Source organism: Dipteris shenzhenensis, chromosome 4, assembly GCF_047967505.1.
Source record: "Dipteris shenzhenensis isolate YYH24624 ecotype China chromosome 4, Dip_SZ_1.0, whole genome shotgun sequence".
Lineage (NCBI taxonomy): Eukaryota > Viridiplantae > Streptophyta > Polypodiopsida > Gleicheniales > Dipteridaceae > Dipteris > Dipteris shenzhenensis.
In genome coordinates, this window is record NC_141599.1 from 21283290 (window position 1) to 21307487 (window position 24198).

The 24198-nt window shown below is 48.5% G+C and overlaps 1 protein-coding gene across 2 annotated transcripts in view; it reads left to right on the plus strand.

Annotated features, from left to right (window-relative positions):
* Positions 1 to 24198, plus strand: part of LOC147902588 (serine carboxypeptidase 1-like) — a 224934-nt gene that overhangs the window by 173924 nt on the left and 26812 nt on the right. For both annotated transcript variants that reach the window (XM_087373630.1, XM_087373631.1), the window contains 2 exons: positions 7201 to 7266; positions 14417 to 14538. In XM_087373630.1, coding sequence (XP_087229756.1) covers positions 7201 to 7266; positions 14417 to 14538 — 188 coding nt within the window. The remainder of the gene's footprint in view (positions 1 to 7200; positions 7267 to 14416; positions 14539 to 24198) is intronic.

The window sequence follows — 24198 nt, forward strand, 5'->3', positions numbered from 1 at the left end:
CCCCCCCCTCCCGTAGTTCTAGTGTGCCCCCCCTCTCCTGTAGCTCTACTCTGCCCCCCTCCCATAGCTCTACTCTGCCCCCCCCCCCCTCCCGTAGCTCCACTCTACTCCCCCCCCTCCTGCAGCCTCTGCGCCACCTCCCCCTCCCGTAGCCTGCCTCTGCCCCACCCCCTCCCGCAGCCTCTGCGCCACCCCCTCCCGTAGCACAGCCCCACCCCCTCCTGTAGCCTCTGGGCCACCCCCCCCCGCTCTCCCTCCCCGCTCTCGCAGCCTCTCCCCGCTCCCCCTCTCTCCACTGTGCCCCCCCCTACTGTAGCCTCTCCGCTCTGCCCCCCCTCCCGTAGCCTCTGTGCCACCCCCCCCTCGCTTGCGCTTGGCCTGCTGCCTTGTGGTCTGAGGGCCCTTGTCTGCTGCAAGCCTTGGCTTGCCACTGGCCTTGCGCAGGCCTGCGCACCCCTACAGCAATGCTGAACAAGATCTGCCTCCCGTGGAAATCGTGCACTTGAACAAGTCCTACAATGGCCCACAAACCCAAACAGTCTCCGAAGCCAATTGTGGGAGAGATCACAAAGCGCATCTCCAAGAATGGATTAGCAATTGACAGCCAACCAGCCCTGAAAACATCGGGTGCAATGGGCACCAATGCAGTCCTTTCTCCCGCAACCATCATCTCTACTCCAACCACTGCCTCCCCCACCACTGTACCACTCAGCCTGCCCCCCACAGGAGAGGGTCACAGTTCCTCACCCCCCACACAGCTCCCTTCTGTCTCCACCACTCTTATGTCCCCCCTTCCCCTCACCCAGCAGCCTTTCTCCACTCCTCTGCCATATACAGCCAGCCTATCGCCCACGCCCCCACAGCCATACGCCATGTCCTAGTTCGCACTCTCCCGGGTCCCACCTGAGACGATAGATTACATCTTTACGGAGCTACATCGACTACGGGATCATACCGTAGCACAAGATCAGCTTATTCAGAGCATGCACCAGGAGATCACTCATCTCCGTCAGGAGGTTGTCTCTCTCACTGCTACAGTCATAGTGGCCCTGCGCACTACACCAGAGATGGAGGAGCGGATCGCTACCATCCAGACTGCTATTGCGGAGACTACCAGATGGGTGGACGTTGCGAGACGGGCACCCAAAGCAGCAGTCTCAGCCACCATCGCCGAGCAGGAACAGAGGGCCAGTAAGGCTCTCAACATCCGAGTACGAGGTATCCCCCGCGCAGATTCACTCACCCCCTTAGCAGACGCGACTGCTTTTGTGACCTCTACCCTCGGCCTCGTCGAGCATGGGATCGAGCATGCATGGCGCACAGGACGGGACCCCACGCGCCCACAGCCACTCATCATCCGATTTAGGGATATTCAGGCTCGACTTGTAGCACTCAGGCAGCGTGCTACACTACGGGACCACCCTACTATCTTCATGGATGAGGATCTCACAGCTATGCAGGTGGAAGAGCGGCGCACCTTGCTTCAGCAGCAAGATGTAGCCCGTCAGGAGGGGAAGTGGGCTGTTGTCCGAGATGGCAACTCCACTTGGTCTGCACAGCATCTCTGTCACCCATGTTCACCTCTAGGTCGCCCCTGTTCACTCCTAGGTCACCCATGTTCACCTCCAGGTCACCCCTGTACCAGGTACTCCAGACACGGTAGCAGACTCCCCCCCCAAATAGGGAGACATGGTCTATGAGATTCAGACTCAGCACACAATACCCTTGGCATGCACCATATGGAACTGTAATGGTACCCTATGGTCTGACCCTGGGAACTTCTCAGAGTCATACACTGGACGCGACATCGTTTTCTATACAGAGACACATGAGAGCCCCGAGCGCCCTCTCCCCTCGGTCAGTGGCTATACCTGGGAGTCAGTATTCCGTGAGGAGACCAGATATACTGGGGGGGTCCGAGGGTCAGGCGGAGTTGCAATACTCCTTCGTTCAGCGCTCACGAGCTTGACATCCGTGGTTAGATGGGATTTCCATGCCCATTACCTATGGCTCCGATTCCGACGCCCCTCCACACGCGACCTCTTTATTGCAGTCTGCTACTTTGCTCCTGAGACATCACATTTCGCACGGATGCTTCGTGAGGATACGGGGGTATCCCCCTATCTAGATCTCTACTCAGACATTGTGGAGTTCTCTAGACGCGGAGAGGTCCTCCTAGTTGAATATTTCAACGCAAGGACAGGTGCACGTCAGACATCACTCCTAGACTTCCACTCAGATCCGGTCCTATTACCTGAGATGGACACAGAGGACTTGGGCTTCCCCCGCTCCTCGGCTGACAGTCGCGCTCCCATTACTTGGTATGGGCAAGCTCTTTTGGACCTTGGACGTATACATGATCTGGTCATCTACAATGGACTAGACCGGTGGCCTGCCTCCTCTGGTTTCACATGTTTCCCACATGGCGGAGGAGCCAGTGTCGTCGACTACATTCTAGGATCTCCTGCTTTAGCCCCACAGATCACTGACTTTCGCACTGCACCCTTACCTCCAGGAGCCGATCACACTTACCTGTTCTTTCATATACTTGCGTCCCGAGCCCCCAGCCACACCCCGCACTACACTACCTATCATGATATACACTTCGATCATAACCTCTCACCTGATTACTCAGCCCACCTAGCCTCCCTTCTTAGACACATAGACACCATACCCTCTCTAGATCACCGAGCCACCCTTATCACCCACTCCCTTCACAATGCAGCCCGCCACATCTTTCCTTCCACTACTCGGTCCACCCGCCCTCCACCCGCTGGCTCCACCCCTTGCAACAGCTGGTATGATGACGAGTGCAAAGCATTACACTGCACACTCCGACTCACGACCCAGCGAAACGCTAGGGCCAACCCACGTCTCACCAGGGATTATCGTCGACTAGTCCATCGCAAGAAGCTAGCCTTCCTGCGCCAGAATGAGGATACGCTACTGAACATTCTGTTTAGTAGCAACTCCAAGGATTTCTGGAGGAAATTCCTAGAACGCCGATCCCCCTCCCCCCTCACGGACACTTCCCTCTGGCACACCTACGCACGCATACTCTATGATATCCCTGATCAGCCTCCTCCCGACCTCTCAGCCACCCCCCGTCCCAATTCTTGTATCCTCTTCACAACCCAGGGAGTCACCCACGCAGCACATAAGCTTCATAACGGTCGAGCTAAGGATCATGAGGGCCTATGCACAGAGTTTGTTGCCTATGGCATCAAAACTCTAGCCCCCATCCTGGCAACACTGTTCAATGAAGCTGTCTGCCACGGGTTCCCCAGAGCCTGGACCCTGAACACTATCACACCCATCCACAAAGCAGGAGATCCCATGGATCCAGGGAATTACAGGACCATCATGGTTGGACATGTTATGTCCAAGATCTATGCATCAGTGTTAGATGGCGAGGTCAGTGCTCGCGCAGAGGTACAGGGGCTCAGGGCATCCGGACAGGCCGGCTTCAGGGCGGATCACTCGACTTACGATCACATTTTTACACTTAGAGGGATCATTGAGGAGGCCAGACACAGGAGACAGAGAGTATATTGTTGCTTTGTGGATTTCCGCAAGGCATTCGACACCGTTCCCCGCGCCTGACTCATCAGACGTCTGCAGGAGTTAGGCTACGACTCGGTGATTATTTGGGCAGTAGTAGCTCTCTATGAGCGGGTGACGGGGCAGGTCAGGATTGGCACCAGCTGGACCCCAGAGATCACGAGCACTATCGGAGTCAAACAAGGATGTCCCTTGTCACCGACTCTATTTGGCCTCTACATCGACGAGCTCGAGACCACCATCAGGACACTCAGAGGTGCAGGCTGCTCTCTTGCGGAGGCTGTCATCCAGATTCTCCTATACGCAGACGATGTAGTACTACTATCCTCTTCTGCTACTGGTCTTCAGTGACACCTGGATGGACTTTAGGTCTTCTGTGATACACATGACTTGAAGGTCAACCTTGGGAAAACCAAGGTGATGATCTTCAACACTTCGAGACCCGCTATGCACCGAGAGCAGTTCCTCTTCACCGGCGACCCTGTTGAGATAGTTGACTCTTACACATACTTGGGCGTTGTCTTCTCAGGCCCAATCTTCACGATGCGCCCGGCCATGCAGGCCAGGATCAGCCGGGGATACGCCGCTCTTGCCAGGCTGGAGCGACAGTGCTACCACTCCCACTTCCAGGACCCACGGACCAAGTCTCTCCTTTTTGATTCTTTGGTCCGCCCAGCAGGCATGTACGGTAGCCCTTGGTGGGGAGTCGACCTTTCAGACAGGGCTCGAGTTGAGCGCCTACAGATACTGATGTTTGCTCGGATGATCCGTAGCAAACCATCGGTACCACACCAGATCATTCTAGCAGAGTTCGGCGCCTCACCCCTACAGCTTGATGCGGCTTTTCAGGCTATCACCTATCTCCACAGAGTCAGGGATTTCAGCTCCTCCGCTGACGGTCGCCTCCGCCTACCTTGGTTAGCCCTATCCTCCTCTATGGCCTTATCCGTTGATGGGGACCAGCGATGCTGGTATAGTCGTCTTTCCAGTTGGTTCACCCGACTGGTTAGACCGGTTGCCTCCTTTTCAGTACAGCCTCGACGGTCCACCATCTCCCCTCTCCCCCACTGACCAGGAGGTCAACCGGCTCATTCGAGCGGATCTGCTCTAGCTCCACACCTGGCGGACATGGTTTCTTCACCCCGAGCTTCCTGTGAAGCTCGACTTCTACCGCCGACACTGCCTCAAGATCTCACAGGAGGGCTTCATCACACCTTCGGGTTACACACAGCTTCATCCACCACATGCGCTCCGGATCTCCCTCGGTCAGTTTAGGGTCCGGGTTACACACAGCTTCATCTACCACATGCGCTCCGGATCTCCCTCGGTCAGTTTAGGGTCTCGTCACACCGATTACGGATCGAGAGCGGACGCGCAGAGGGTATCCCACGAGAGGACCGCCTTTGCCCACTTTGCGACTTGCAGGAGATCGAGTCGGAGGAGCACTTTGCTTTCAGATGTCCTATCTATGATGCCATTCGAGGCCGATACCACTGCCTCTTCGGCAACGGATTCGGCTCCCTCCCACACATGCTGCAGTTCCCGGATCAGCGATGCCTAGCCGCTTTCTTACATGAGATGACTCGCCACCGAGATACCTCTCTCCAAGCACGGCGACACGAGCAGCACACACAGCGTGAGGACACCCAACGGCCTATCACTGACTTCTTTCAGTCACAGGATACCTCTTCTCAGTCTAGCCGATGACGCGGACGTGAGCGAGAGCCAGAGCCACGACAACTGCGTCAGCGGACAGACTCACACATCCAGGTCCATGACATCTCGTCTCTGCTCTCTGCCCGCCCCACCGGGGTTACCGTTGCCCTCATCCACAGGGCCACCCGCCGCCCCCGACGACCGAGCTCGACTAGGCCGCGTGACGTCAGAGGCCAATCATCTATCGCAGGGTTTTTTCCGACCTCCCATTTGACGGCCCTTGTATGATTGGTCTCTGACGATCACCACCTGCACATGTATACTGTATCTCCCCCCTTTGCCCCATTTTTGGCGCCCCCCCTTCTTTTTTGTATCATCTGGAGGTAGACACATATTTTTTGTATCAGGACTAGACACACAGTCCTTCATAACCTCTTTTTTGTAGAAACGGTTGGTTGGCCCGTTTTGAGACCACCGCCGTTATGAGACCACCACCGTTATGCTCATTGTATCAGTTATCTTTAGTCTCATAGACCTTCACGGTCTACCGAAGACTTTAATAAACTTTCTTTCTTTCTTTCTTTCTCATGTATGGCCATTTATTGCCTTCATTTGCCGACTACAATGTAGGTATTTTATAATAATTCGGAGTTCCTTAATGCACTCTTTGGAAATGTCTTTGTATGGATTTAATGTGTGAAGAGCAAATGGCACAATATGAGATGTGTCAATGCAAGAATTTGACTTCTGGCCTCAGGTATCCTATGAGAGACTTGACTCCTCTCGAGCCATTTTGGTTCGACATCATCAGATTGAGTCCTGTTCGTTGGATGTGGTACCACACCTTCCTTTTACAGATGTACATGCCTCTGTGGATACTTCTTGGGAGATTTTAGCGAGCATAGCATCCTGGCATATCTGGAGAGCGAGATGCATAGAGGCTATGGAGGGTACTCAGGTTCATCCCTCGCACACTTTGGCTAGTATCTAGACAGACACCGTACATACTTTGATGGCCATATGGATGAGTATACAAGGAGACTCTCGTGCAGCCTCAACTACGAGGGCTTCTTTCTTCAGGGAATGGAAGGATTCTCCTTTCTTCTCTGAGACTCCCACAGGGTTGAGGTGGCACTTTCAGCCTCAGCCTTGGTTGTTTTCCACCTCAACTAGGAGGGCTTCTTTCTTCAGGGAATGGAAGGATTCTCCTTTCTTCTCTGAGACTCCCACAAGGTTGAGGTGGCACTTTCAGCCTCAGCCTTGGTTGTTTTCCACCTCACTTTGAGGGGGTTTTATTTATCCTCATGATTTCATGATGTTGTATTTCCGCTCAGAGCTTGCTCTAGCGAGTTTCTTTCTTACTTAATAGAAGTCTCTTTTTTGAAAAAAAAAAAGAATCTGACTTCCAACTAATGTAGCAGAAAGAATTTGTTAATGTGGAACGAGATTCCATTAAGCAAATGCCAATGCTTAAGAGTCCTCCTTATATGAAACTTAAAATATGGAAAGCAACCAAAGAAGTGGTCCAATGCACTATAGTCTTGAAAGGGAAGGTGCCTAGAGGTGACGTGCAAAAGCTAGTCACATAAGAAATGTTTTTTTGGCATGGTATACAAAGATTTTCCAAGGTGAAAAGATTGGATCAAGAACTTGTGGGAGTTCTATTGAGTTTGTCTAATAGGATCTTCTATTCTATTACAACATAGGAAAAAAGTAATAACGTCTTGTCCCAAGGTCTACAAGCTCTGACATTTCATCCATAGCAAATTTTGAAGAGAGGCATGGTTTGGCTTTTAAAAATATTTGTATAATTATTATATCTAAAGAGAAAATGGCATAGTAAATTTTTTTTAACGTTTTGTACAAAGGTCTACAAGGTGTGAGATTCCAGTCCACAACAAATAGAGAAGCATGCCAATTTATCTTGAACTATGATTTCTCTTAGTCATTTTCCATCAACTTAGTGTATCTTTGCCTTTACAGGATATGCATATTGCACGTCAATGGTTGAACAATCCATCAGTTCGAGAGGCAATTCATGCTTTACCTGTATGCTCTCTCTCTCTCTCTCTCTCTCTCTCTCTCTCTCTCTCTCTCTCTCTCTCTCTCTCTCTCTCTCTCAACTTTTACATATTGAGGATAACTTTTTGTAGCGCTGCATTTTGTGATCAACAATGTTGCAATTTTTTGCCATTATCCCATGATCCTATTGGGTGTCGCAGTGGAGTTACCAATCCATATAACACCACCCCCCTGCCCCATCCCCCCACCCCGTGTGTATGTGGGTGGCATGGGGGGGGGGCATGATGTGTATGTGTGGGTATGGGTCTTGGGTTTTGAAAGGGGGGAGGGGTGGTGCGTGTCTGCAACAAAAGGTGTGAGGAACTTAATTTGTGTCCTAAGTGGGTGGATTTACTCAAAAGACGAAAAGCCACATCTCATCATGGACACTTCTCTACAAGCATAAAGTGTTGTGACTAAATGAAAAGCATAGTATATTGCAACAAACTTGATTATGACACTCTAAAAGTAATATTGTTCTAAGTGTCTGTATTTTACGAACCCTAAATTCCAACTATGACATTTGCACTATGAAGGTTAGGTTCCAATGTCCAACTAAGGAAATTAGAAAGGCTAGGTGTTAATTAGGCTTGTCTTGCTTTCCATGGGCCACATTTTCAAGGAAGTTCTGAGTTGAAAATGAAGCAAAAAGAACCAACAAAGCTAGCCATTGTTCAAATGGCATCATCTTGTACTTAACTCAACAATACATACATCACCCTACACACAAAGGATGTATATAGTAGAGATAAAAACTAACTTCAACTGAGAAGGATCTAGAATCCTAGCTCTCACTCTTCTAACAAAACACCCCGCCCTTCCGTTCCCTTTTAAGTTAAAACAAAATGGGAAAAAAAAAACCAATGTCCCTCATCCTCACATCTAATATGTCCTTTGGCTACCAACTCCCTGCTACTGTAGCTATTTAGTAGGCTATTCGATGTCCCCACCCCCTGGGAATTTTTTTCTGGAAGAGATTGATAGGCACCTTGTGGTGTGAATGACCTCATACTTGATGATCATGGTAGACCCCTTGGTGTTTCTTGTTACATGCAACACTCCAGATAAAAAAGTGGACCTGCTTCCTCTGTGGGTTCATGGAAGGATTCCAAAAACCTTCCAAATGATCGTAACCTTAGTTGGTAAGTCACCTCAAAGAAAAATTGAGCCTTAGATTGGGTTCTCACAAACGGAAGAACTTACCGTTACTCTTTATGGCTTGGTGCTCGCGTATCCTATTTCAAGTCATAGGGCTTTGACGAGGTTCAAATGGGGATTCCTTAATCTTCAATGTTCACTTTGGGGACCAATTATTGAAGTCTAGGGATGAGGATAACCTTGTGAACGTTGTTTTTTAGCATTTAGAAGTTTTGGGTCACGTGGAGCAGTGTTTCTTCACTTTAGGTTGATACCTAGCCTAGATCCCATTCCCTTGGGTTCATGGAGGTGTCCCCATACAATATTTGCAATCGGACCCTAGGTAGTGGGAGTGATGCTACAAGGAACCATGAGAAGAGACTCCCTTTCTTCTGCTACATGGTTAGCGATGCCAGGAGGTCTCAGCTCGGTCTTAGGGCCTTGAAGCCCACCAGAGCTCAATCGGTGGGAGAGTTATACAGTCTTGCAAAAATCTTGTTAAAGAAGGCTCTGGAAGCTCCTTAGGTAGAAAAATCACTATTTTCTTTTGGCTTTCTATTCATAGAGGGATTGCAATGAAACCTATGGAGGTCTAGGTTTGGATCAGCCCCTACTTGCCCTCGTTGCCTTTTTGTTGAGGAGGCCATTCAGCATTGTTTATGGGATTGCAGACAGGCAAAGGTAATTTGAAAGGGGATTGTTGGACTCTTGAGTCTTTTGTTCCTCTTCTTCATGGCCTGGTGCTCAGTGGCTTGGCTATATTTTTTGGGCCCTCAGATCTTTTATGAGAGTCATAGCTCTTCTTGGTCTCTTTCAATGTGATGACACTTAGTTGAGTCATGCTCTTTGGATGATGTTCCCCCTTCTTCTTACATTCCTGCTCATGCCTCGATGGACACTTTTTGAGTGATATTACTGAGTATTTCAGTGTGGCATATATGGAGATCTAGATGCACAGAGGCACTTGATGACTCCTAGGTCCACCCTTCTCACACCTTGGCCAGTATTTGGACAGACACTGTAGACACGTTGATGGCCATTTGGTTGAGGGTCTTCCTGGGCGGCATCATTTTCATGAAGGGACAAGAGAGTGCAACACATGAGTAGGAGAGCAAAGAACTCAGTTGTACTTAGTGAGAATTGTAAATACACGCACTGTTATTTATACCCTGGCACTAGTACATTGAAAAATAATATAACCTATTCTATGACTAGGTGGCTGCTTAGACCTCTTCTTTAAGGTATCCATCAAGAAAAGCAGCCTTTACATCCATCTGGTACACTGACCATCCATGAATTGTAGCAAGAGAAGCAACACAATGCATTGTGATCATTTAGTAACGGCAGCAAATATTTGCTCACAGTCAATCCCTTCCTCTTGTGCATAGGATTGTGCTAAAAGTCTTGCTTTATACTTTTCCACTTCACCATTGGCATGGTATTTAATCTTGTACTCCCATTTGATGCCAATCATGGACCTTCATATCCGAGATCCATGCGTCATTCTTCCAGATCTCATTTCTGATTCCATTGCATCCAGCGATAATGGATTGCTCATAGCAACTTTGAAACATGTAGGCTCACTTGGAGCTTGCATCACTATGCTCATTAATTAAAAGTTGACCTGATTTAGCCTTTTGATGGCTGCCCATGTCCTACCAAGCAAAGGTTGGTCACTAGAATCTTGAATAGTACCTGTTGCCTATATCGGGACTGGGTTTTCTGTGTGTACAAAGGCTGAATCTGTTTTGTCCTGGAATACACCTTCAAGTCCTCATTTGTGGCATCAAATGTGGGCATTTCTTGCTCTCTTCCCTTGAAAGGCTAGAGGAAGATGTATGCTCGTCCTCCTGCTCAAATCAGAAAAAGAAAGTATGTCAAGTGGCATGCCGTCCGTGTCTATCATTTCTGCGACATTTTGTTGGAGTGATTCCTCTTCTTTCAAAATCACATCTCTACAAACAATGATGGAACTTGTGATTGGATTCCAAAGTTTGAAGCCCTTGCTTGCCAAGCTGTAATCCACAAAAAATCAATTTATTGCCTTATCATCAAGCATTTTGCAGTGTTGTTTGTCAACCAAAGGGTAGCAATAGAACCAAAAATTCTTTTTTTTGCAAAAAAGAGACTTCTATTAAGTATTAAAGAAAACCGTTAGAGCAAGCTCCATACGGGAATACAAAATACACCATGCAATGCATGAAAAGCTCAAGAGCCAAAAAGAAAGGATTGGGGCTGATAGTGCCATCTCAATCCGGTAGCAACCTCCGAGAAAAAGGGAGAACCCCTCCAAACTCGAAGAAACACAGTCCTCCTAGAAGAGGCTGCCCATGAAAGGCCCTACATGCTAACCCATATGGCTATCAAAGTGTGAACCGTGTCACTCCAAATACCCGTGAACACCTGTGATGGGTGTATCTGGGTGTCATCCAAGGCCTCTGTGCATCTGGCTCTCCAAATGTGCCGAGAGGAAATGCTAGCCAAAATCTCCCAAGAGGTGTCCACTGAAACATGTGAAGCTCTGAAAGGAGTATGTGGTACATCCTGAAGAGAGCAGGGCTCTATCTCCTGTCAGCAGATCGAGAGTGCCCAAGAAGAAGGCTCACCTTCATAAAACACTTGGGGCCCAGTAAGGGATAACCATGCGACCGAGCCCCAACTCCTTTCCAAACAATTCTTGCTTGATTGCAGTTCTATTTCATAGGCGGTGGCTGCAGATGTCTATGATTAGAGCTTATCATAGTGCGGTCGGTATGAATGCATTTACGGATGGGTGACTCTAGGATCAACATCTTGAATGTATACGTCTTAGGTTGTTTGACAGTAGTAGCGCCCAACATTTTGGAGGCGGCTGACTGACTGAGACCCTCCTTGGTGTGAACTCATGGATTGTTGGAAGTGATTTCAACAACCTAGGAGGACAAGCAGGGTGGAGCTTCTTTCTTGGTGATGCATGTGTCCAAGAGGAGCCCGTGGAAGCGGTTCATCTTTGCGATCGATTTGTGGCAGGCACCCTTGGCGAGAGGTTGAGTTTTCCAAAGTTTCTGGTGGCCTCTACTTTTTGTTTGGGTAGTGTCGGCATCATGGACTTCTTGAGAGATTGGATAGGTTCTATGTGGGTGATTGGGTGATGCATAAAGAGGGAGCCACCGACATTTTGGCAAGTACCACCACTCACCGATCTACACCTATAGCAGCCTTGTCGAGGACTCGCCCAGAAAGGGGTCCACATTTTAGATACCTTGTTCTAGAAGGAGCTACAACAGGCTATCATATAGATTTTCTAGCAGCCCGAGACCCCATGGAGGGACTTTGGGCCCTGTGGGGAAAAAGCAGATGCGATTAAAAGGCAAGCAACTGTGGTCTTAGTCTCTCTGCCATTGGCAGCACCTCTTTCAGGAATGCGAGAGAGCATTGAGACGAGACCGATGCTTCCACACGTATATGCATGAGACTTGCTATCATGCATTTGTATAAGGGTAAATACTTCTCTTCCCGCGCCTGCTTCATTGTGTATGACCCCTTCTAGCTTGAGGGATATTTCCTAACAATCAGTTTCTACAGTCTGGTCACCAATTCTGGGGATTTTATTGTGTCAGCAAATTTGCAACTGATCATCACGAGTATCCATTGCATATCATCCTTTAGAGGTTTTATGTGCTACATATTTGCAAATCAAAGAAGCCAAAATGTGTGAGTAGATATCTGCCCATGGAGATGATATTGCGGCCATATCATTTGATATTGCCATTTTTTGCTATATCTCTATGCTCAGTTCATGCATCCATAACGGGTCTTTGCTCTCTGCTTAAATGAGTGTTTGTGTGGAACTTGTCCTTCCATTCAAGGCAAAGCTTCAAACCATAGAAAGTGATAAAGTATGTTGTAGACAAATGTCACAATAATCTTAGGCATTTTTTAAAATTAAGGTTTTTAAACTAAGTACAGTGCAGAGCTTTACTTTGCAAGATGGTGGTGTGGGGACTTATGCCAGGGCAAGAACCGTGGAAGGACTTTCTTATTAGCAGCATACAGAGGTGCACACCTTCTTCAATGGATGAGCAGTGTTAGGTGGATCTTCACCACAACACACCTCAGATCACCTTCGTCCCCTCTCATGGTTGCCATTCTGAAAGCTTGGGCCAGTTTCAGAAGCACTCTTCAGATGATTCCTCCCTTCTCTCGGGAAGAGATTGATAGGCAACCCATCATGTGGAATGACAATATTTTAGATGATCATGGCAGACCACTGGGTGCCTCACTCTACATGCAGTGGTCCAGGTGGGAGAGGGGACCTGCATCATCTATGGGGTCTTGGAAAGCTTTCCGCAGGCTTCCAGAGGAGACCAAATCAAGGTTGACAGGACATCTCAGAGGGAGTGCAGGGAGGATCTTGCAGATTGAGGCAGCCCTTCCAGAGGTTTGGGTAGACACAGATGATATGCCACTCACTTCCTCCACTTGGGCAGGTACTTTTACGAGAGGCGGTGTTCCGCTTCAGGTTTTGGCCTTTCGAGATGCACAGGAGGATGCTTTAGTTTTTAGTGTCCAGGATGGTGGCAGATTGCTCAGGTCCACAGAGGACATCTTACTTGAGTCTGCTTTTCAGCCTATCAGGGTTGTAGATCTTTTGGTGCAGGGATCAGATTCAAAGTGGTTCCTCGACCCAGACCCCCAGCTTCTCTCTACCGGATCTTGGAGACTTTGGCTCTACGGGGGAGTTCCCATTAGGTATTTGCAGTGGGACCCCGAAGAGTGGGAGTGGATTGATGCAGGGCATCGAGGGAAGAGCATCCCCTTCTTTCGTTACACGGTCAGTAATGCCAGGAGATATCAGCTCAGTAGTAGAGGTTGGAGACCTTCCAGAGTTCCTCATTGGGAGACATTTGATATCACTGCGGATCTGCAGAGGTGCTTCTGGAGGAGACTCTGAAAATCCCACAGGAATAGAAAGATCACTATCTTCTTTTGGCTTTCTATCCATGGTGGGATTGCAGTGAACCTTTGGAGGTCCAGGTTCGGAGCCGACCCTACTTGCCCTCGATGCCTCTCTGCTTCGGAGACTATTCAGCATTGCTTATGGGATTGCAGACAAGCGAGGATGATTTGGATGGGGGTAGCCAGGATTTTCAGTCACTTTGCCCACTCCCCATTTTTTATGACATGGGGCTCAGTGGCTTGGCTTTCTCTTACAGGGCCTTAGGTATTCTATGAGAGATCTGACTCCTCTCGGTCCATTTCGGTTCGACGTCATCGGACTGAGTCCTGTTCGTTGGATGTGGTACCACACCTTCCTTTTACAACTGTACATGCCTCTATGGATACTTCTTGGGAGATTCTAGCGAGCATAGCATCCTGGCATATCAGGAGAGCCAGATGCACAGAGGCTTTGGAGGGTACTCACGTTCATCCCTCGCACACATTGGCTAGTATCTGGACAGACACCGTACATACTTTGATGGCCGTATGGACGGGTATGCAGGGAGACTCCCGTGCAGCCTCAGCTAGGAGGGCTTCTTTCTTCAGGGAATGGAAGGATTCTCCTTTCTTCTCTGAGACTACTACAGGGTTGAGGTGGCACTTTCAGCCTCAGCCTTGGTTGTTTTCCACCTCACTCTGAGGGGGTTTTTTATTTATCCTCATGATTTCATGATGTATTCCGCTTTGAGCTTGCTCTTGCGGGTTTTCTCTCTTACTTAATAGAAGTCTCTTTCTTGGGGAAAAAAAAAGCTAAGGCCCACTTTTCAGACTATGCTACTTTCCAGCTTTAGAAGATTTGCACTCCCATGTACTTTTTGCATTTAGCATGATTTTCAGTTTTAATGCTTGAGGTTCACAATACCTACAGATTTGATGTGTATTTTCTCTTAATCCCTTGATGCCTGATGAATTATTCACTTTTTTTTGCATTTCAAGAACTGTGAATCACATTATTACCACAAGTTTTGTTACCTGCAGTCTCTAAAACAGAACTCTAAACAGATTGTCTCGATTAATGCAGGAGACACTTATTGGAGAATGGGTTGTCTGTTCGGATGTACTGTCTTACACACATGATGCTGGGAGCATGATACCTTACCATTCGCATTTGCTTAGTCTAGGTTACCGTGCCCTAATCTACAGGTTCAATTTTATCCTTATGGATTTCCATCCAGCATGCTGTATGTATGAGTCATGAACATGTTTAATTAAGAGCAGAAGCAATATTTGGAAAACAGAAAGTTCAATAACAGCATAAATTTACAATGGGGATGACGAGGGAATACATGCCTTCTTACAATTCATAGTGCACTCAATTGATGTCTTACCTTTTGGATTCTTTTTGTTTAAATTGTTGCCCTTCCCATCTGGATTTGTGTGGGCTGTCCATGGCATAACAGTTTTAGTTTGGTAGGTACACCAATACAAGGACTTCTATAAATGAATGGTTTAATAGTATCCATGTGCAAAAAGTCAATAGCCATGCAAGTAAGTTTTGGCACTGCCATAAGCTAGTACATTGGCCACCTGTGTTCAAAGATGATGGATTGTCTAAAAAGGGCAGAGATATTGTAAGTTTATGTGGAAACTCCCTCGTTTGCAAAGTGTTAGGTCTCTAGTTGATGAACAGGTTTGACCCCATTTGGGGATCAAGATGATAAAATCAAGAGTAATTATTGGCCTAAAGACTTTTTTTTTGCAAAAAAGAGACTTCTATTAAGTAAGCAAGAAACTCGCTAGAGCAAGCTTTGTGTGGAAATACAACATGCTAAGCATGTAATAAAAACACCTCAGAAGAATGAGGTAGAAAGAAACCAAGGTTGAGGCTGAAAATGCCAACTCAACCCTGTAGAAGTCTCAGCAAAGAAGGGAGAGTCTCTCCAATCTCTGAGAAAAGTAACTCTCCTGGAGGAGGCTGCTCGAGAGCATCCCTGCATGGTCGCCCAAATGGCCATCAGAGTGTGTACCGTATCTGTCCAAGTATTGGCCAAGATCTGAGAAGGGTGAACCTGAGAACCCTCCAAAGCCTCAGTGCATTTGGCTCTCCAAATGTGCCATGCTGCAATGCTAGCTAAGACCTCCCATGGAGAGTCAACCGAGGAATGAGCAGCCTTGAAGAGAGTGGTCGGAACATCCTCTAGAGAGCACGACTCCAAAGGTGTCGTCGGATGTGAAGAGCCCAAGAGGAGTCATGTCTCTCAAAGAAAACCTGGGGCTCCGAAAGAGTGAGCCAAGCCACTGATCCCCAGGTCATATAGAAGGGGAGGCGAACAAAAGTGCTGAAAAGTCTTGCAATCCCCTTCCATATGATTCTCACGTGTCTGCAATCCCAAAGGCAGTACTGTATTGTCTCCGAAGCAGAAAGGCAACAAGGTCAAGAAGGGTCAGCCCCGAACCTGGATCTCCAATGGTTCATTGCTATCCCACCATGAATAGAAAGCCAAAAAAACAGAGTGATTTTTCTATTACGGTGGGAATTCCAGAGCCTCTGCCAAAAAATTTTCTACAAGTCAGCAAAAATCTGAAAGTTCTCCCAATGAGGAGCTCTGGTAAGCCTCCAACCCCTAGAGCTGAGTTGGAATTTCCTGGCATTACTGACTGTGTAACGAAAGAAGGAGATGCCCTTCTCTCGGTGCCCTTCATCTATCCATTCCCATTCCCCAGGGTCCCACTGCAAAAACTTAATTGGGACACCTCCATAGAGCCACAGCCTCCATGAGCTTAGGGGAATGAGAAGCGGGTCAGGATCCAAGTACCACTGTGAAAGAGAGCCATGCTCCATGAAGAGCGTGTCCCCCGAAGAAACATCAAAGACTAAGGCATCCTCATGTGTATCATGAAAAGAAATCACTTGTAAAGGAGCTTTCTTCTGATGCTCTCCAACACCGGAGCAAACTGTTGTGAGGGAGAGATGCCCACCCCAACTTGGCAGCCCAAATATCTGACAGAGATACCCCTCTGTACCCAAATGAAGGCAATATCATTACCCCAATCCGGGGTGTCACCATCACAAATCCAAAAACCATCTGATTTATGCCAATTAATGTGTGCACTTGCAGCCGTGCAAAATAAATCCAAGGCTGTCCAGAAGGAAGTGAGTGTCCTGGGGGTGGCATCGAAAAAAACAGCCGTGTCATCTGCCAGCTCACTGTCCAGGAGCTCTTCTTCCCAGCGGATAGAAAGCCTCGGCCCATAAATATCAGCTTGAGATCTAAGGTAGATACTCATAGCTTCCGCCACAAACAGAAAAAGAAAAGGGGCAAGAGGACATCCCTGGCGGACTGACCTGGAAATCTGAAACCTGTCCCCTCTTACCCCCCGAATGAGCACCTGGCTGTGGGCTGATCTGTAGAGAGAGGATACTCCTCTAATCCATGCATCTGAAAAACCAAAGCGAGATAGAGTACCCTCTAAAAAATCCCAGTCTACTCTGTCATAAGCTTTCTCAAAGTCCAAGAGTAGAATGGCCAATCTCTAGCGGCCCTGCATGGCCCATTTTGAGGCCTCCCAAAATGAGAAAATGTTATCAAACGCACTCAGAAGATGTAAAAGACCTGCTAACAACTCGCGACCATTTATAACCACGCACAATACCTCCCAATAGTGCAGCTATCCAGCTCATAGACCCCCGAGAGGTCCTCGACCAATGCAATAGGTGTCCTTCAAGCTTGGTACCCACCCTTCACGATAACAACCAACTGCCTTATTGCCTTTCATAGCCGCTCTTGAGATCACCTCTTCATGGTAGTAGCTCCTCATAGTTTCCCTTGAACTTGGAGCTCCTGTCTCACGATGCCCAAGATCCTCTAGCCCACTGCAGATAGTAATAGCCCCTCCTTCCAAGACTTTCCAAGCTCCCACAACCACAATCCTTCGTCCCAGGATCTGTCCCCCCCGCACAGGTGCTTGTCCTGCATCGCTATGGCAGACTGAGCAAAGAAAGAGAGGAGAAGAACAATATCAAGATGAGGAATAAGAAAAGGGCAAAACTATTGAGGATGACGCTAGAGCTGTTTGCTGCTGAGGTATAAGAAACAATGTGCTTTAGAGATCAAGAGCCAGAGGTCTTAGTACAAATGCCCCTCAATTGACCGAGAGATCCTTCAACCTGACCTGGAACCATAATGGATATATGACTAAGCAGCGCTTTTCTAAGCTCTAATAACTATGCCACTCATAAATAAGACTATGCAGGTCAAACACCAGATTAGGCTTGCATGCCTATTGCAATGGGTACTGACAGTACTCAATGGTCCTTTGACATTGGATGAGCTTAATGTTGCTCTCTTTTTTCTTCCATTGGATAGAGCCTCAGTGATGATGGCCTTTCTTCATTATTCTTCAAGACTTTATTGGTGCTTAGATTTTCCGAAGTGTCAACACCCAAAGTGCCAGGGTTAAAAGAAAAAATCTTGAGCTGCTCCTCTCCCCGTGAGGACCTGCCCTTCCCCCCCCTCCCCCTCTCTCAGCCAGCCCCCTCCCTCTCCCTTTGTAGTGTTTGGCCTTGCTCTGCAAGTTTGTAGTACGAGGACTGATGCCTGGACAGGAGCCTTGGAAGGATTTTTTCTTATGCAACATTCAGTCTTGCACACCATCCCATGGGGGGAGATTGGATGGACAGCTCTAGATGTTTACTTCAGCCCGTCTTAGATCTCCCTCTTCCCTCTCATGGCTGCCATTCTGAAAGCTGGGGACAGCTTTAGAAACACTCTTTGGAGAGTTCCACCCCCTCTCGAGAAGAGATAGACAAGCAGCCCGTCATGTGGAATGACTCGATACTGGATGAGCATGGCAGATCACTAGGAGCGTCACATTATATGCAGTGGTCTAGATGGGAGAGGGAAACTGCTTCTACACGAGGTGCCTGGAAGGCGTTTAGGCAGCTTCCAGAGGATCAGAGACTCACTTCTATTGGCCATTTCAGAGGGAGTGCAGTTAGGATGCAACAGATAGAGGCAACCATTCCAACAGGGTGGATAGATACAGATGATTTTCCGATCACATGGTCCACTTGGTTGGGAGCTTTCACGAGGACGGGTACTCCTTTACAGGTCATAGCCTTGCAGGATGCACTTGAGGAGACCCTGGTCTTTGATGTTCAGTCGGGAGGCAGACTACTGAGATCTTCAAGTGATATTCTTTTGGAGGTTGCCTTCTAGCCTGTTAGGATTGCAGGTGACATGGAGTGGGGCACGGATTCACAGTGGTACCTCTTCTCTTGGCACTTGGGTCTTGGAGACTCTGGTTGTATGGTGGTTCCCCCATTAGGTTCTTGCAGTGGGACCCTGAGGAGTGGGAATAGATTGACAAGGGCACCGAGGGAGAGCATCCCCTTCTTTCGTTACACAGTCGGAAATGCTAGGAGACTTCAGTGCAGCAGTAGAGGTTGGCGGCCTTCCAGAGCTCCACATTGGTTCTCTTTTCGGATTCCTGTAGAGATGCAAAGGAACTTTTGGAGGAGGCTTTGGAAATCCCTCAGGAATGGAAAGATCACTCTTTTCTTTTGGCTTTCTATTCATGGAGGGATTGCAGTGACCCTATGGAGATCTAGGTTCGGGGCTGACCCTACTTTTTCTCAATGCCACACATCAATTGAGTCAGTTCAGCATTGCCTTTGGGAGTGCAGACAGGCGAGGACGATTTGGAAGGGTGTTGCTAGGATTCTTTGTATTTTTCATAGAGCACCCTTCTTCATGACCTGGGGATCAGTGGCATGGTTATCTCTCACTGGCCCTCAGGTGTTTTTCAAGGGACATGACTCAGATTCAGCCTTCATTATACGACGACACTCTGTGGACTCTTGTTCCCTTCAGGATGTTCCTTTCGCTCCTTTCAGAGCTACTCATGCCTCGGTAGACACATCATGGGATTCTGGCTAGCATTACAGCATGACATATTTTGAGGGCCAAATGTATGGAGGTGATAGAGGGTTCACAGGTTCATCCCTTCTAGTCTATGGCCAATATATGGGCTGATAGTATACATACTCTCATGGCCATCTGGTCCAGCATGCAGGGATCCTCCCGAGCAACTATTGCCAGAAGGGCTATCTTCTTCAGAGTTCGGAGAGGATCTCCCTTCTTCTCTGAGTCTTCTTTAGGGTTGAGGTGGCATTTTCAGCCTCCACCTTCGATTTTTGTTAGCTCTTTTGAGCTATTTATTTCCTTCTCATGCATGGCATGTTGTACTCCTGCATTAGAGCTTGCTCTTGCGGTTTTCAATCATACTTAATGAAGTGATCTTTTTGAAAAAAAAAAACAAAAGATATATACTCAGCCTATGCCATAGACAATGCCATAGTTGCCTGCTTCTTGCTAGACCAGATACACAATGAGCATTCAGCATGAATGAGTATCCTGGAATAGACTTGCGTTGGGGCGCCTCCCCAATCTACTTCATAGCAGAACCCCTCAAGATGTGGTTCTACATATGGGCTCTCTTTTAGATATGCCAGCCTATGATTGGCTACCCTGCTAAGGTGTCTGAAAATCTGCTCCACAACAAGGTCGAAAGCCAAGTTGAAGGGCGGGAGGAAGATCCTCTAGAGCCTAGCGCTAAGGGGTTAGTCTGAATCACTGTAGCCGCAGACTCAAGAGTATCAAAAACCACCTGGAAGAAGCCTCGTCCTAGTAAGAGAATGTCGGTGAGATGGGGGCGAGGTCTCCTGGCGGTAAAGCTGCATGCACCCAGCCCCTAGCCCAGCCCCTAGCCTGTAACCTGGAAGTGTGGAGCCCAAAGATGCAGGCAAAGAGAGAAGTAGAGCTTTCAAGCTCTACGTCCTTTTTTAGCCTTGTTTACAACTTGTTTTTAGAGAAATTGACTTGTCTTGCAGTGGTAAGGATTAGGTGAATGGGAATCCATTTATCAATGGATGCAAAAAGGCCGATTCAAACACAATGAAGCTCCATCGGACCCAAATTTGCTGCTGCTGCTGCTGTGGGAGCGGTAGAAGGGGAGAGATAGGAAAGGGGCGGGCTGAGGAGGAGAGAGGGGAGGGTGACAAGGGCTGAGAGGTGGCGGGGGGTGAGGGGAGGCAGGGAGGGAGAGGGGGAGGGGGAGGGGGCAGGAAGGGGCTGAGGGGAGGTAGGGAGGGAGGGGAGAGAGGGAGGGGGAGGGGGAGATGGCAGAGGAGGCGGAGGAGGAGCCGGGGGGAGGGGGCGAAGGAGACGGCGGGCCTGGGGAGAGGGAGGCGGGGGGAGGAGAGGCGGGGGAAGGGAGGGACAGGGGGCAGGGAGAGGGAGGGGCTGAGTAGGCAGGGGAGGGGGTGGGAGGGAGGGGTTGAGAGAGGGAAGGGGAGAGGGCGGTCTAAGGAGGTGGGGGGAGGGGCCAAGAGAGAGGGGGCTGAGGGAGAGGGAGGGGGAGGGGCAGCAAGGAGGTTGGGCAGGAGTAGCAGCTTACCACTCTATGAGGAAAGAGTTCCCTCATGCAGCACTAAAGTGGCATGCATCCTGGGAAAGTGATTGCATGTGCTGCCAGCACTTTTCTTTTTTTTTTTTGCAAAAAGGAGACTTCTATTAAGTAAGAAAGCTAGAGCAAGCTCTGTGCGGAAATACAACATGCTAAGCATGTAATTAAAACACCTCAGAGGAATGAGGTAGAAAGAAACCAAGGCTGAGGCTGAAAATGCCAAGTCAACCCTGCAGAAGTCTCAGCAAAGAAGGGAGAGTCTCTCCAATCTCTGAGAAAAGAAACTCTCCTGGAGGAGGCTGCTTGAGATGATCCTTGCATGGTCGCCCAAATGGCCATCAGAGTGTGTACCGTATCTGTCAAAGTACTGGCCAAGATCTGAGAAGGGTGAACCTGAGAACCCTCCAGAGCCTCAGTGCATCTGGCTCTCCAAATGTGCCATGCTGCAATGCTAGCTAAGATCTCCCATGGAGAGTCAACCGAGGAATGAGCAGCTCTGAAGAGAGTGGCCGGAACATCCTCTAGAGAGCACGATTCCACAAGGTGTCGTCGGATGTGAAGAGCCCAAGAGGAGTCAAGTCTCTCAAAGAAGACCTCGGGTCCTGAAAGAGTGAGCCAAGCCACTGATCCCGAGGTCATGAAGAAGGGTAGGCGAACAAAAGTGCTGAAAAGTCTTGCAATACCCTTCCATATGATTCTTGCATGTCTGCAATCCCAAAGGCAATGTTGTATTGTCTCTAAAGCAGAAAGGCAACGAGGGCAAGAAGGGTCAGCTCCGAACCTAGATCTCCATTGGTTCACTGCCATCCCACCATGAATAGAAAGCCAAAAGAAGAGAGTGATTTTTCTATTCCGGTGGGATTTCCAGAGCCTTTGCCAAAAAAATTTCTGCAAGTCAGCAGAAATCTGAAAGTTCTCCCAATGATGAGCTCTGGTAAGCCTCCAACCCCTACAGCTGAGCTGGAATTTCCTGGCATTATTGACCGTGTAACGAAAGAAGGGGATGCCCTTCTCTCTGTGCCCTTCATCTATCCATTCCCATTCCCCAGGGTCCCACTGCAAAAACTTAATTGGGACACCTCCATAGAGCCACAGCCTCCATGAGCCCAGGGCGATGAGAAGCGGGTCAGGATCCAAGTACCACTGTGAGAGAGAGCCATGCTCCATGAAGCCCACTATCCTGACTAGCTGAAACGGTACCTCCAACAAGATATCATCTATGGATCTGGACAGCCTGCCCCTTGGAGAAACTTCAAAGACTAAGGCATCCTCATGAGTGTCATGAAAAGCAATCACCTGTAAAGGAACTCCCAATCTAGAAAAAGCCCCCATCCAGGTGGAGCAAGTAATAGGCATATCATCTGTGTCCACTCAATCCAAGGGCAAGGCTGCATCAATCTATTAGACTCTCCCTATACTCCCTCTGAGATTAAGAACCAACTGGGCCTGTCGATCTGCAGGAAGCTTCTTGAAGGCTTTCCATGCTCCCACAGTAGTTAGGGCCTCTCCCATCTTGGCCACTGCATGTAAGGAGAAGCTCCAAGTGGTTTGCCATGCTCATCCAAAATACTGTCCTTCCACATGATAGGCTGCCTTTCAATCTCTTCACGGGTGGAAGGGGGAATCCTGCGAAGAGTACTCCTGAAGCTGGCCCATGCTTTCAGGATAGCAACCATAAGAGGGGAAGAGGGAGATCTGAGGTGGGCTGTGGTGAAAACCCATCTAGTACTGTGTGTCCAATCCTCTCCAGAGGTGGGCGTGCGAGACTGTATGCATCTGATAAAGAAATCCTTCCAAGGCTCTTGCCTTGGCATAAGTTCTCTCACAACGACCTTGCAGAGTAGGGCTCTGCACTATAGATCTGGGTCGATGAGATTCAAACCCCCTTCTCTTGTAGGAAGAATCAAGGTCTCCCAAGCCACCCTGGCTGTAACATCAGTTGTGCCATCTAGACCACTCCATAAAAAGTTTCGTACGGGCCTCTTAAGCTGATTGATACAATCCCTAGAGTGGCACCAAAGAGCATACAAACCATGCTGTGGCTAGAAGAACCTGGTTAACCACCACCACCCTGGAAGCCAAGTCAAGTTTGGCTGAGCTCCAGAAAAGGAGCTTTCTTCTTATACTCTCCAACACCGGAGCAAACTGTTGTGAAGGAGAGATGCCCACCCCAACCTGGCAGCCCAAATATCTGACAGAGACGCCCCTTTGTACCCAAGTGAAGCCAATATCATTACCCCAATCCGGGGTGTCATCATCGCAAATCCAGAAACCATTGGATTTATGCCAATTAATGTGTGCACCTGCAGCCGTGCAAAATAAATCCAAGGCTGTCCGGAAGGAAGTGAGTGTCCTTGGGGAGGCATCCAAAAAAACAGCCGTGTCATCTGCCAACTCACTATCCAGGAGCTCTTCTTCCTAGCAGATAGGAAGCCTCAGCCCACAAATATCAGCTTGAGATCTAAGGTAGATACTCATAGCTTCCACCACAAACAGAAAAAGAAAAGGGGCCCACAACTTCCTACTGACAAAGAGATTCTCAAAATGACATCTGGAATCCTGACACTGGTAGAGCGTCCTCTCCGATGAGCCCACAACTTCCTATTGACAAAGAGATTCTTGATGTGGCATTTCCAGATGTGGAAGTTGTTCCCATCGAACACTAGAATGTCTGGGGTATGAAATTCTCCCATGGATGTCATCCTGGTGACGACTCAAGAACCCAGTTGGAGTTCTAATTCCACGTCCCACCACATTGGTCAACATCACCAATTGAGCAATGAATACTAAAGAGCATGATGTGCTCTTTGTTCTGGTTCAAAAAGCTTCGAATTCCAAGTTCTAAGAAAAAAAGGTTGTGCTCCTCCGAAGTTTGATGCATGTTTATGCAAAAGTGCTTAAGAAAGCGATTTGGGGGTTGGAGCTCCCCTAAAGTTGAAAATCACTTTCTTTAGAACAAAATGCCTTTTGATGCCAAAAGCACCTTGGAAGGGAAGAGGCCCTTGAAAAACATCTTGGAGAGGGGTTTGGAAAATTTGTCCTTAAGAAAGCGATATGGGAAGGTTTGGCAAAGTTCAAAGGGTGGAATTGCTTTGTTGAGCATTTTTTTAAAGGGGCACGTTTAAGAGAGAGGGAGGTACTTTGGGAAGAGAGAGAAAAGGGGGGGCGGCTTAGAGTGCTCTAAAATTTAGGGTAATCTTTGTGAAAATACAATGTGTAGTGCTGCCACCCTTCTTCTTCGTCTCCTTCACACCTTCACGCCACCACGATGCTATTCGTTTCGCAGCTCTTCTCCTTTGCTCACTGTTTGAGGGGGGGGGTTCCTATCCCTTCCGTAGGTGTTACCGGAGGCCGAAGGCCACTGGTGTGAGAATCATGAGTGTTGTAAGCTCTAAT